General features: G+C 46.4%; 1 protein-coding gene across 1 annotated transcript in view; it reads left to right on the top strand.

Moving 5' to 3' along the window:
- LOC133121354 (uncharacterized) overlaps positions 1 to 14,700 on the top strand; it is a 343,999-nt gene that overhangs the window by 7,690 nt on the left and 321,609 nt on the right. The window contains 7 exon segments of the mRNA XM_061230554.1: positions 251 to 382; positions 665 to 751; positions 5,186 to 5,317; positions 9,342 to 9,479; positions 11,133 to 11,462; positions 12,430 to 12,778; positions 13,677 to 13,987. Of these exon segments, the coding sequence (XP_061086538.1) occupies positions 251 to 382; positions 665 to 751; positions 5,186 to 5,317; positions 9,342 to 9,479; positions 11,133 to 11,462; positions 12,430 to 12,778; positions 13,677 to 13,987 (1,479 nt within the window).

Below are 14,700 nucleotides of genomic sequence, written 5' to 3'. Positions count from 1 at the left end.
AGACCTTCATAACTCGTGAAAAATAAAGACCATTGATAGAGTTGTGTCTAATCTCATACAGAGCAGGCCAGGTCGACTTGAGTTAAATGATATTCTGTAGGTGTGTACAGCCTGTTACAACATATTTAGTTTTTGCTGTATGATTGCTCCTACGGGCTTTCTAACTTTTGTAATGGAGATTTGAAGTCAAGATTGCATTCATTTTACCTTCTGTCTTGTAACCAAATTTTCTGTTTTATTTTGCTTTTAGGGAACTGTTCTGAGTACCCACAATTATGCTGTGATGGATTCAATAGTAGTTGTTATCGGGGCTGTTACTGTGATGAGGCGTGTCTACGGAATCACGACTGCTGTCCTGATTTCACTGCTACCTGTGTAACCGGTAAAATGAGATTCTTTGTTCATGATGATATTTTTTAATGATCATGTATGTGTGTGTGTGGGTGCACGTGTATCACAATGAATAATTGAATGGAAACAAATGAGAAAACAATGAAGAAAACAAAAGGAAACACAGTTCAGAACACTATCATTGATTTTCATATTTTTATATGCCCCATTGCAATGATAAATTCTGAAATAGCATTGCTATCCTCACTGCCTTAAATAAAGCCAAAACCCCATGAAAGTGTTTACACAACCACATTCATTCCTTTTTGTACAGGTGAGCAGAATGGAACTGCAAACATGACGGTATCACCTGGCAACGATGGCACCAACACTACATTTTTTCCACAGATCTCATTTTCAGGTAGGCCATGTTCTGTTGCTATATAAAACTAAAATCACAAATTCACAGCTGTTATATCCAGAATATGTGCACATTTCAGGTAAATGCTGCTACTTTTGTAATGTGGCAGGCTAACTTGATAAAGAGGGTGCACTGGCAATGGAATAAAGGAGAAACATCAATGAAAAATACACATAAATACAGAAATTCTTCTACTGACTGGGGCTGGGACTCCAGAAGGGCATGGCTTCCCCATCAAATCGCAGTCAACAGTGCCTCCTCTGGTCAGTCAGCTTACAGACCAGCTCTGGCAATTTGTGAGCTGAGAGTGGAAAGGTTCTATCTGTGTTCTGAGAATTTTGAGATAATGAGCTTCAAATATTCCAAAGTGAATGGGCTCCAAGGAGATACAACTTTTACATTTTGCATTTTTTCATAGTAGTAAATGGTATTTGGTTAGAAAACTTCACACATATATTTGGTGCCCAATGAGCAACATATGCATGTCACAAACTCAAAAAGAAACAAAAACAAAGTCAGTTAGAACCTTTCAATTCTCAGCTCGCAATTGATAGACTGCAGGAGGCAGGAGGGGTGGGGCTTAGGTATCCAGATGACAATTTTTGGACCGGAATGCGATTTGGTGCAGGACCAGTTTGTGATCCTTGGTTGACATTTCATCACTAGTTTGTTCCGTTTCTTCCGTCTTTAATGTGACGTTTTTTTTCCCCTTCTTCGGACATTCTTTATTAACAATTTCTGCCATTTTTAAAATGAAATCTTCAGTCGGCTTTCCTTCAGAAGATCATTATCCTTTTAATGAAATAACACAGACTTCTATAGCTTGTGAAAAATGGAGACAATTGATACAGTTGTGTCTTGTTTCATACAGAGCAGGCCAGCATCAGGATTTGTGTTTTTTCGTTGTCTCATCTTTGTCTAAGTACTCAGCATTTCCATGTTTTGTTATCCCCTGTGCACTCTGTAGTCAGTCTGTCTGTTCATAAATTCACTGTTATTAGTTTTACCTGCGTTTAACTTCCTTGTTGCTTCCTACACCTGATTGCCTTTCCCAGTTGTTACCTATGGTATGACCTTTTTGTTTTCGACATCCGCATTCTGCTTATCTTGTCTGTCTAGTTCTGAACTGCTGTGTATCGACCTGTTTTTGTTTTTTGACTTTGTTTTTTGGATTCTGTTTTTGTCTGCTTTGCTCGCTTGATGTTGAACCTTTGCCTGTTGTTATGACTTCCCTATTGATTACCCTTGTTATATCCCATCGCCTGGACACTTGAACTCCCTATTTCCTGCTATTCCCGTTTGCTGGTTATCAAATCCCACCTGTCTGACCTGCCTTTATTTAAACAAAGACTGAAGGAAAAGCTACATCTTGGTCTCACTTCTGGGTCTGGTGTTCTACAATCCTGACAGAACAATCTGGCCAGAATTGTTTAGGAGGCGTTGAGACAACAAGGACAATGCCTGGGAGTTCATGAGACTGAACTCCACTCCAGAGCCAGAACGTGGCCAGCTTACTCCACCAGGTGGCCACATCGACTAGTTCTCTGTTCAGTGCACACGTCTTCAAGCCTCAACCAGTTCTGTTTCCTGAACCAGTCCGTTCCCGTCCTGAGCCTCGTCTTCCACCTCCGGAGCGCTACGATGGCGAACCCAAGGACTGCGCCTTCTTACTGTCCCAGTGCTCACTCATCTTCGAGTGGCCTCAGGCAGATGGGGGGCACACTGCCCTATGCAGAGCGTTCCAGAATCAGCTTTCAGGACCAGCTGAACACCTGCGACCTGCCAGACCCTCATTGACCTGACCATTTGTGTAGACAAACGGTTGAGGGATCGACATACTACCAAGCAGGTCCCAGGAACCTGACCACCTACAGCCTCCTCCGGTTCCCTGTGCCAGGCGTCCCCTCCCCAAAGATGCTCCTGAACCTAAGCCCATACAGGTGGGGCGAACCCAACTCTCAGTACTAGAGAAGTAGATATGGATGCTGAAGAGTCTCTGCCTGTACTGTGGTGGACCTGCCCACTGTTTCTGTAACTGTCCAGTAAAAGACAATGCCCATCAGTGTAGGAGGTGGTCCTGATGGGCGCCACACTGGATCAATCCCCCTCAACCACATGATCCACCATAATCGCCTACATCTGCTTGGAGGGGGCTCAACACCAAGTGCAAGTCCTGACTCTGGAGCCGACGCCAGCCTGATCTGCCCTACTCTAGTCTGTCGGCTGGGAGTTCCCACATCCACACTGTCCCAAGCCCTCTGCACCAATGCGCTCACTGGTGCCCCCTTGGCTGCAGTTCACACTATTACCTCCCCAGTCTGGCTGCAGATCTCCGGCAACCACCAGGAGGAGATTGCATTCTCCATGATGCAGTCTCCTCTTGTTCCTGTGGTTTTGGGCAGACTCTGGCTTCTCCAGCTCAACCCCCAAGTAGACTGGGTCCAGGGGAACCCCAACTGCCACCAGTCCGTTCTCCAGTCTGCTTGTCTTGTGGCTCCCGAAACCCCTCCTGACCAGTCCTCCGTCCCACCTGTCTACCACAACGTTGAACAGGTTTTCAGCAAATCCGGAGCCTGCTCCCTGTTTCCTCACTACTCGTATGACTGCGCCATCAAGCTGCACCCTGGCACTATTCCCCCGAGAGGTCATCTCTTTTCCGTGTAGGCCCCGGAGACCCTTTTCATGGAGAAATACATCAGTGATTCCCTGTCTCCTGGCCTGATCCGTCCCCCACTACGAATACCTTGTATTAAGACGCTCCAGCTATCTTCCAGAACCTGAAGAATGACGTCCTTCGGGACATGATCTCCAGATTTGTGTTTGTTTACCTGGACGACATCCTCATCTTCTCTGCTACCCTGGAATAACATGTCACCCATGTCCGTAAGGTGCTTCGTCACCTCCCAGAGAACCATCTGTTCATAAAAGCTGAGAAGTGGGAGTTTCACCAGTCCTCCATCCAGTTCCTCGGTTTTGTCGTTTCCAGGGGGCAGATTGAGATGGACCCGGAAAAGACCTATGTGGTAGCAAATTGGCAACTGTAAGGAGCTTCAAATGTCGCCACTCCCCTGCTAGCCCTGACTTCCAAGCAAATACACCTTCTGCTGGACACCTGCCACCAACCTTGCCTTCATGGAGCTGAAGAAATGCTTTTTATCCGCCCCTGTCCTGACCATGCCCAACCCTGAGAGGCAGTTCACCCTCGAGGTTTAACTTCTGGGGTCAGAGCTGGGCCGTCCCACCCAGTGGTCCCTGGACAACAAGGAACACCCCTGTGCCTTCTTCTCTCAACCCCCGCCAGGCCCGTTGGTCATTGTTCTTCAACCGATTCCACTTCACCCTGACTTACCGGCCTGATTCCGGAATGTCAAGCCTGATGCTCTCTCCTGGCTGTACTCACCTCCTCAAGCTGACGAAGAGCCTGCCACCATCCTGCCTCCCTGTACCCCAGTCGCCGCCAAGCAGTTCAACATCGTCGAGAAAGCCCTGAGAGGCTGTCCTGTTCCGAACAACACTCCGGCCAACCACCTGTTTGTTCCTGAAGCGGTCCGTCCGCTTGTCCTGGAGGGGGCTCACTCGTCCTGTCTTGCCTGTCCTGGGGTCAGCCGTTTGCTGGGTCTCCTGGAACCTGAAACCTGATATAGCTGACTTTCATCACCTCCTGTCCTGAATTCTCCCGGGGGAAGTCCAGCAGCCAGCGGCCCCAAGAGCTCCTCCAACCACTGTCTGTTCCCGGTCACCCTCAGTCCCACATGGCTCTGGTCTTCATTACTGGTCTACCCATCGCTAAAGGAATGTCTGTTGTCCTGACAGTGGTAGTCTGGTTCTCTAAGTAAGCACATTTAATCGCTCTACCCAAGTTCCCTTCCTCCAAAGAGACTGCTGAACTCCTAGTCTTTCACGTCTTCCATCTGGACGGCCTTCGCTTGGCGGTGACCACGGACCGAGGCCCTCAGTTCTCCAGTCAGTCTTGGAAGGCTTTTTGCCAGCTCATTGGAGCCAAACCACAGCTGTCCTGCAGCTACCTACCCCCAGACCAACGGGCAGACGGAGCATCTCAACCTGGAATTGGAGAAGATGCTCCGCTGCTTGGTGAAGACACCGGCCTCCTAGGTGGAATATCTCCTGTGGATAAGAGTATGTGCACACCTCACTACCAGTCTCCTCCACTGGTCTATCTCCATTCATCTGCTGCCTGGGATATCGACCACCTATGTTGCCAGAAGAGGAGAGGGATGTGGAAGACACGTGCCCATCAAACCTGGAAAAGGGCCCAAACCGTACTGTTGAGGAATGTGTCAGAAATGAAAAGGTTTTAGCTGTAGGATTGCTCCTACGGGCTTTCTAACTTTTGTAATGGAGACTTGAAGTCAAGATAGCATCCATTTTTCCTTCTATCTTGTAACCTAATTTTCTGTTTTATTTTGCTTTTAGGGAACTGTTCTGAGGACCCACCATTATGCTGTGATGGATTCAATAGTAGTTGTTATCGAGGCTGTTTCTGTGATGAGGCATGTTTACAGAATCACGACTGCTGTCCTGATTTCACTGCTACCTGCGTAACAGGTAAAATGAGATCCTTTGTTCACAATAATTTTGTAATGATCATGATCATGTATGTGTGTGCGTGCACGTGTATCACAATGAAGAATTGAATGGGAACAAAACAGTGAAAGAATGAAGAAAACAAAAGGAAACTCAGTTCAGGACACTATAATTGATTTTCATACTTTTAGCTACCCCACTGCCATTGCCTTACTATACTCACTGCTTTGCAAATAATTATGCAATTATGCAAATAATCATTATGCAGATGACAAATATAGATGATTATCCGGGAAGGTCTGTTCTCTGCACAAGGAGGGCAGAAGTGGCAGGTTAGCTGAAGCTGGAATCAGGTTGTAGTGCTTGAGCTACAGGGGAAGGAGGGTAGAAATAAGACAATGATTAGTAGGACACCTCTCCAAGGAATCGTCACCTTAACGTGGTGTCCCGGTGATCCTGGGAGCTATGTTGTCGGGGGCACTAGTGTTAGCCTCCAGTAGGGTCTCCCAAGGCAAATTGGTCCCGGGGGAGGGGCCAAACTAAGAGTGATTCAAAGACTCCATGATACGGCCACACAATGACCCAGTTACCTCGCCCGGAAAAGGGAAACCGGGGCCCCCTACTGGAGCCAGACCCGGGAGGGGAGCTCGTCGGCGAGCGTCTGGTGGCCGGGCCTTATCCCGTGGGGCCCGGCCGGGCACAGGCCGAACTGGTCATATGGGGTCGCCGCCCTGTGGGCTCACCACCTGCAGGGGTTGGCATCGGAGTCGGGTGCTTTGCCCAACGGGCAGTAGGCGAAGGCGGGGATCTGGGTGTGCTGATCCTCGGCGTCGCAGACTGGTTCTGGGGACGTGGAACCTCACCTCTCTGGTGGGGAAGGAACCGGAGCTAGTGCGGGAGGCAGAGCGTTACCAACTAAATATAGTTGGGCTCACCTCCACGCACAGTACTGGTTTCAGGACCAAACTCCTGTTCTTTTCTGGAGTTGCTCAAGGCGAGAGGCACCGGGCGAGTGTGGGGATACTCACAAGCCACCGGCTGAGCGCCACTGTGTTGGAGCTCCACCCGGGAAATGAGAGGGTCGCCTCTCTGCGACTACTTGTCGCTGGGAGGAAAGCTCTGACTGTCATTTGTGCTTATGCACCAAACGGCAGTTCAGAGTATCTGACCTTCTTGGAGTCACTGGGCGGCATCTTGGAAATGGGTGCCACCCAGAGACTCCATAGTTCTGCTGGGCGACTTCAACGCTCACGTGGGCAATGACGGAGAAACCTGGAAGGGGGTGATTGGGAGGAATGGCCTGCCTGATCTGAACCCAAGCGGTGTCTTGCTATTGGACGTCTGTGCTGGTCATGGATTGTCGATAACAAACACCATGTTCGAGCATAGGGTAGCTCATAAGTGTACTTGGTACCAGAGCACCTTAGGCCAAAGATCGATGATCGACTTTGTGGTCGTATCATCAGACCTGCGGCCTTATGTCTTGGACACTCAGGTGAAGAGAAGAGCAGAGCTGTCAACTGATCAACACCTGGTGGTGTGTTGGATCAAGTGGCCGGGGAGGCTGCTGGACAGACCTGGTAAATCCAAACGGTGAACTGGGAACGTCTGGCGGAGGCCCCTGTTTGCGAGGTCTTCAACTCCCACCTCCGGAGGAACTTCTTACGCATCCCGGGGGAGGCTGGGGACATGGAGTCCGAGTGGGCCATGTTCAAAGCCTCCATTGCAGAGGCGGCAAGCAGGAGCTGTGGCCAGAAGGTCATCGGTGCCTGTTGGGGCGGCAACCCAGGGAGGCCGTCAAACTGAAGAAGGAGGCCTTTCGGGCTTGGCTGGCCCGGGGGTCCCCTTAAGCAGCAGACAGATACCGGGTGGCCAGAAGGGCTGCGGCTTCGGCAGTCACTGAAGCAAAAACCTGGGAATGGGAGGAGTTCGGGGAGGCTATGGAGAAAGACTTTTGGTTGGCCTCTAGGAAGTTCTGGCAAACCATGCAACGACTCAGAAATGCAAAGCAGGGCTTGTCTCAGGCTGTTTTCAGCAGGGGAGGAGAACTGCTGACCCGGACTGGGGATATTGTCGGGCAGTGGAAAGAGCACGTTGAGGAGCTCCTGAACCCGCACAACACTTCCTCTGTGGAAGAGGCAGAGCCCCAAAGACTCGGGGGAATCTGCACCTATATCCCTGGCGGAAGTTGCTGAGGTAGTCAAAAAGCTCCTCAGTGGCAAGTCGCCGGGTGTGGATGAGATTCGCCCTGAGATGCTGAAGGCTCTGGACATTGTTGGGCTGTCTTGGCTGACACGCCTCTTCAGTGTCGCGTGGAGGTCGGGTACAGTACCTGCAGAGTGGCAGACCGGGGTGGTGGTCCCCATTTTCAAGAAGGGGGACCGGAGGGTGTGCTCCAATTATCGGGGTATCACACTCCTTAGCCTCCCTGGGAAAGCTGACTCTAGGGTGCTGGAAAGGAGGCTCCGACCGACGGTCGAACCTCGGATTCAGGAGGAGCAATGTGGCTTCCGCCCTGGTCGTGGAACAGTGGACCAGCTCTTTACCTTGGCGGGGTTGCTGGCGGGGTTGTGGGAGTTTGCCCATCCAGTCCACATGTGCTTTGTGGACTTGGACTGTGGGGTGTACTGCGGGAGTATGGGGTACCGGGGCCGTTGTTACGAGCCATCCAGTCCCTGTATAACCAAAGTGAGAGCTGTGTCCGCATTCTCGGCACAAAGTCAAGCACGTTTCCAGTGGGTGTTGGACTCCACCAAGGTTGCCCCTTGTCACCGGTCCTGTTTGTGGTATTCATGGACAGGATCTCAAGGCGCAGCCGAGGTGAGGAGAGTGTCCGGTTTGGTGACCTCAGAATCGCATCTCTGCTTTTTGCGGATGATGTGGTTCTGCTGGCTTCATCAGACCGTGACCTTCAGCACGCACTGGAGCGGTTTGCAGCCGAGTGTGAAGTGGCCGGGATGAAAGTCAGCACCTCCAAGTCCGAGGCTATGGTTCTCGGCCGGAAAACGGTGGATTGCTCCCTCCGGGTTGGGAACGAGTCTTTGCCCCAAGTGAAGGAGTTCAAGTATCTCGGGGTCTTGTTCACGAGTGAGGGTAGAAGGGAGCGTGAGATCTAGACTCTTGAGACTGAAATATGTCTAGCCTAGTTCTGGTCTAGATCAGATACAACGTATGAGATGTTGCAGATATTGTTTAGACTTCAGATGATGGGACTGAGGGACTGAGACTGCCGGCTTTGATGTATTTACTGTATTTTCTGTATTTACTCTATGTGGATTCCAGTGAATGTTCTCTTGTTTAAATTGCCTTACATTGCCAGTTACCAAGATGAAAAAGGAGAAAATATCCAGTGTTAAGCCCAACTGTCATTGTAATGCTCATGTTATGTTCCTATTTATTAATAACCGTAAGTCAGTTGTATTATTGTAGAGTGGTATCTTATTGTATGTGGGAGGCAGTATGGGGGGGGGGGGGGGGGGGCATTGGTTCAGACGGTAAAAGCAGTCACCTGGCAGTCGGAGGTTGCTGGTTCGTTGGTGTGTGTGTGTACAAATGGGTGAATGAGAAGCATCAATTGTACAGCACTTTGGATAAAGGCGCTCTATAAAAGCCAACTATCAACCATTTATCTAGTTTGTGGCTAGCTCTAGTAATCCATTGAATATGACTATGTGTTGTGTTTATAAAATGGCAAAATATTACGCACTAAAGCACATTTCATTTCTAAAATTATTGTGCACAATATAACAACACAACAATTTCTGCAAGCTAGCTAATCCAGTAAAATTCAAACTTTATGCTAACAAACAGCTGAAGTCTATTTGGTAGCAAAATTACTGTGTGTAGTTCAGGGTTTTGTAAATGAAACTGAAACTTAAGTGTGGCCTTGCTACAAATCTTTTGTTCTTAACAAATCAGATACCTCTTTTCTTCATGTTTTTATCTTTTCAGTTAATCAAGTCTTAATCAAGGTGTAAAATGTAAAACACTTTTCCCTGCTTGTATTGATTACCCTTTTGACCTTTTCGCTCCTGCATTCTTCTAGCCAGTGGCCAGATCGGGCCAGGGGATGAGGATAATCCATGTCATGGAGGGATGGACGTCTACGATGACGGCCAGTCGAGAACAGTCTGTGATGACATGAGAGAAATGCTCCTGATAATGTCCCTATTTCTCATTAACAGTAAGCCATTATTTATTTATTTGTCATCAATGTCAAGTGGTATCTAATGTGGGAGGCCATAATAATAAACTTAGATTTTTTAGTGAAATTCAGTTTGTGGCTACCTCTGGTAATCCAATAATGAGGGTATGTAATAGTAATATAACTATTAATAAAACATACAGACATTCTGCTGGCAGCATAACGCATGAAATTGAAATTCCCTAGACTATTTTCACATGGGAAATGTAGTTTTGCTTATGTAAATTGCTGATTTTAATACCTTATGTGTCAGGGCCTGGCCTGTGTGTGTTTTTCTTTTTTCTTTTCTTTTTTTTTGCATTCATTCCATTTTTAACAGTGCAATTTGTAATCACTATATTAACAGGATATACCGTTTGAAAGCGTTGAAACTCACGGTTCTATCTGTATAACCTATTTTAAGATGCCATTGCTTTAGCGACAACAGTAAAACTTGTCGACATACGAACGTGCGTACTCGCAAACTGACCTCTGTAAAGCTTTTTTATTTTTTATTCGAGTTACATACAATGGTTCATACTAACAAACAACGGCACACCGTCAGTGCAATTATTTTTATTTTTTTTACATTTATTTCTGATTTTTCCCTTTTTCCACCGAATTTGGGAGTCAATTTTACAACACCTAATCAGTGTTACATACACCGCTCAGACCCCGTCCCTCGGCGGCCCAAAGGCTGGTAGCCTTCTTCAAGGTGTCTCGTCTCATGCTCGTGACCGTGATTCCAAGGAGCAGCGGGCCAATTATGCTGCTCTACGTGAGCTGGCCAAACTTGGCTTGGTCCCCGGTGCACGACTGCAGCGAACTGCAACTGCAAGTCCGCTGCATCTTAGCCTGTTGCGCCACCGCGGCTGCCCCCCGTCGTTGCAATTTTAAGTCGGATCGCGTAAGTTGTAGTCAGGAGCTGCATAACCTTTCCTTCCAACACACTCTGTTGCTTAAACAATGTTGTGTGCGTTGTGTTTTAACTTACATTTTTAATGTGTTTGCCCTCGTAATCATGGCTCCAAAGAGTAAATCTGATCGAAGTGATGCACTGAAGAACAGGAAAACGATCACGATTGAAATGAAATTGGGAATAGCAAAGCAATCGGTGTTCAATAATAACAAATTACATTTTGGGGAATTTTATTATACATCTCCCGTTTTTCTTAAAAACATAAAGGAATCCCATCCTTCAGAAAAATGAGGAACCATATAATTAATTTGCTTATGTAACTGAAAATCTTGTTTTGTAGTTTTTTGTTTTAAACATTTACCGCCAATTTTGGATTGAATATCTCATTTTTTCACTGTAATTTGGAATTTGAAATCAACAACTGCAGCCGTGAGCCGTGAGAACACACCAGTTTATTCCAGAGAGTATAAAGAAGCAAGTAGACACTGTCACGGTCCAGATGCCTGAATCCTGTCATAACCTAGCATATGCAAAGAACTGTAATTGCACGATAGAGCTACCAGCCAAGCTAGACATGGGCACCATCCAGATTCAGTCTGAGGCTGTAAGGTTCATCTGCGCAACACAACATGCTGCCTTAAATGAATGTGCCATGTAGAAGACCCAAAGGAAACTTCATAATCATCCAAGAATGTGAATCTTTTAATGACAGTTTTTTTATGTGTTTCATATAGACAGTGCCCCGGTTCTTAGTGCCCGGGTCAGACTGGTGGGTGGAGATGATCAGTGCTCTGGCAGAGTAGAGATCTACAATGATGGCCAGTGGGGAACAGTGTGTGATGACTCCTGGGATCTAAACGATGCTGAGGTGGTGTGTAGACAGGTGGGCTGTGGCAGTGCTCAGGCTGCTCCAGGCAGTGCCCACTCTGGACAGGGCAGCGGGCCCATCTGGTTGGATGATGTGAGCTGTTCTGGAAACGAATCCTCCCTGTCAGAGTGCCAGCACTCTGGGTTTGGTTCTCACAACTGTGGTCATCGTGAAGATGCTGCTGTGGTTTGCTCTGGTAGGAAATATTTTCTTATGTTTTCCTTATTACCTTAAATTGATTGTTATGACTAACACTGAGTTTGTGTCAGTCCTAGATTTAAATAAAATTGAGCCTATGACTGTTTCTATCAAATCCATTATCCATCAGATCCAGCTTGTTTTATTACAAAACTATATCTATACCCGTTTTGAATTTGATGCAATCTCATCCTCTTGGTGTAAAATAATAACAAATAAGTTTTTTAAGCATTTTATTATACATCTCCCTTAAAAAGGGACACTGCTCCAGCCCTGCGAACGGCACACTGCTCCAGCCCTGCGTCTTAAAAAAAGATAATAATATAATGAATTTTGACAAAGAATTCCTTCCTTCAGAAAAATGGCGAACCATATCATTAATTTGCTAATCTAAAGGAAAGTGTTGTTTAAAAAAAAAAAGATTTACCACCAAAATTGCCTTGCATATTTCATTTTGTCACCCTAATTTGGAATGTGCAATGAACAACCGCAGCCGTGTTCGTAAGTGAGAACACTACTGTTTATTCCAGAGAGTATAGTGAAGCAAGGTTCCCCTCCAACACACTTAACATTGCCAGCTGCTCCTTCTCATACCGAACACTACAGCCAAGCTTACACAGAGCTCCGATGGAGGACAACCTTTCATCTGTGGTTTACACATACAGTCCAAGAGCAGCAAATCAAACAGTGGCATTCACGAGAGAACAATTACTATGTTCTCCAATCCAACTGAATCCTGCTATAACCTAGCCTATGCTTAGAGCTGTTATTGCCCTATAGAGCTACCAGCCAATCGACACTGGCATGGTCAAGATTCAACCTGAGGCTGTAAGGCTCATCAGTGCAACACACCTTGGTGCCTTAAATGAATGAGCCATGTAGAAGACCCCATGGAAAGTCTTCTTTGTAATCACCCAAGAATGGGAATTTTTGTTCACGACAGTTTTTTTATGTGTTTCATATAGACAGTGCCCTGGTTCTTAGTGCCCGGGTCAGACTGGTGGGTGGAGGTGATCAGTGCTCTGGCAGAGTGGAGATCTACAATGATGGCCAGTGGGGAACAGTGTGTGATGACTCCTGGGACCTAAACGATGCTGAGGTGGTGTGTAGACAGGTGGGCTGTGGCAGTGCTCAGGCTGCTCCAGGCAGTGCCCACTCTGGACAGGGCAGCGGGCGCATCTGGTTGGATGATGTGAGGTGTTCTGGAAATGAATCCTCCCTGTCACAGTGCCAGCACTCTGGGTTTGGGTCTCACAACTGTGATCACAGTGAAGATGCTGCTGTGGTTTGCTCTGGTAGGAAATATTTTCTTATGTTTTCCTTATTGCCTTAAATTGGTTGTTATGACTGACACTGAGTGTGTGTCAACCCAAGAGTGAAAAGGAGCCTATGACTGTTTCTATCAAATACCTTATCCATCAGATCCAGCTTGTTTTATTACAAAACTACATCTATACCCGTTTTCAATGAGATGCAATCTCATCCCCTTGGTGTACAAAAATAACAAATGAGTTTTTTAAGCATTTTATTATACATCTCCCTTTTGTCTTAAAAAAATATAATAATATAATGAATTTTGACAAAGAATTCCTTGCTTCAGGAAAATGGCGAACCATATCATTAATTTGCTAATCTAAAGGAAAGTGTTGTTTAAAAAAAAAAGATTTACCACCAAAGTTGCCTTGCATATTTCATTTTGTCACCCTAATTTGGAATGTGCAATCAACAACCGCAGCCGTGTTCATAAGTGAGAACACTTCTGTTTATTCCAGAGAGTATAGTGAAGCAAGGTTCCCCTCCAACACACTTAACATTGCCAGCTGCTCCTTCTCACACCTAACAATCCAGCCAAGCTTACACAGAGCTCCGATGGAGGACAACCTTTCATCTGCGGTTTTCACATACAGTTCAATGGTGGCCAATCAAACAATGGTGTTCACGAGAGAACAATGAATATGTACTCCAAACTGACTGAATCCTGTCATAACCTAGCATATGCAAAGAACTGTTATTGCATGATAGAGCTACCAGCCAAACTATACATGGGCACCGTCCAGATTCAACCTGAGGCTGTAAGGCTCATCTATGCAACACACCATGGTGCCTTAAATGAATGTGCCTTGGAGGAGACCCCAAGGAAAGTCTTCTTTATAATCACCCAAGAATGTCCTTTTTTTCATGACTGTTGTTTTCATGTATTTCATGTAGCCAGTGCGCAGGTCAGACTGGTAAATGGAAGTGATCCGTGCTCTGGCAGAGTGGAGATCTACAATGATGGCCAGTGGGGAACAGTGTGTCATGACTCCTGGGACCGAAGAGATGCTGAGGTGGTGTGTAGACAGGTGGGCTGTGGCAGTGCTCAGGCTGCTCCAGGCAGTGCCCACTCTGGACAGGGCAGCGGGCCCATCTGGTTGGATGATGTGAGGTGTTCTGGAAACGAATCCTCCCTGTCAGAGTGCCAGCACTCTGGGTTTGGGTCTCACAACTGTAGTCATCCTGAAGATGCTGCTGTGGTTTGCTCTGGTAGGAAATATTTTCTTATGATTTCCTTATTACCTTAAATTGATTGTTATGACTGACATTGTGTGCGTGTCAACCCAAGATTCAAATAAAATTGAGTGAAAAGGAGCCTATGACTGTTTCTATCAAATTCCTTATCCATCACATCCAGCTTGTTTTATTGAAAAACTACATCCATACCCGTTTTGAATACGATGCAATCTCATCCTCTGAGTGTCCAATAATGACGCATACTTTTTTAAAGCATTTTATTATACATCTCTCTTTTTTCTTAAAAAAAGAAAATATTATAATGAATTTTGACAAAGGATCCCTTGCTTCAGAAAATTGGCGAACCGTATAATTTATTTGCTAATCGAAATGAAAGTGTTGTTTAAAAAAAGAAAAGATTCACCACCAATGTTGGCTTTCATTTTTCATTTTGTCACCCTAATTGGGAATGTGCAATCCACTACTGCAGCCGTGTTCGTAATTTTGAGAACACTACCGTTGATTCCAGAGAGTATAGTGAAGCAAGGCTACCCTACAACACACTTAACATTGCCAGCTGCTCCTTCTCACACTTCACACTACAGCCAAGCTTAGACAGAGCTCCAATGGAGGACAACCTTTCATCTGCGCTTTACACATACAGTTCAAAGGCAGCCAATCAAACAATGGTGTTCACGGGAGAACAATGACTACGTATTCCAAAGTGACTGAATCCCACCATAACC

Source organism: Conger conger, chromosome 2 (genome assembly GCF_963514075.1).
Source record: "Conger conger chromosome 2, fConCon1.1, whole genome shotgun sequence".
In the NCBI taxonomy this organism is placed as follows: Eukaryota; Metazoa; Chordata; class Actinopteri; order Anguilliformes; family Congridae; genus Conger; species Conger conger.
The sequence above is the reverse complement of the archived record's forward strand: the minus strand, read 5'-3'. Positions and strand labels throughout refer to the sequence as shown.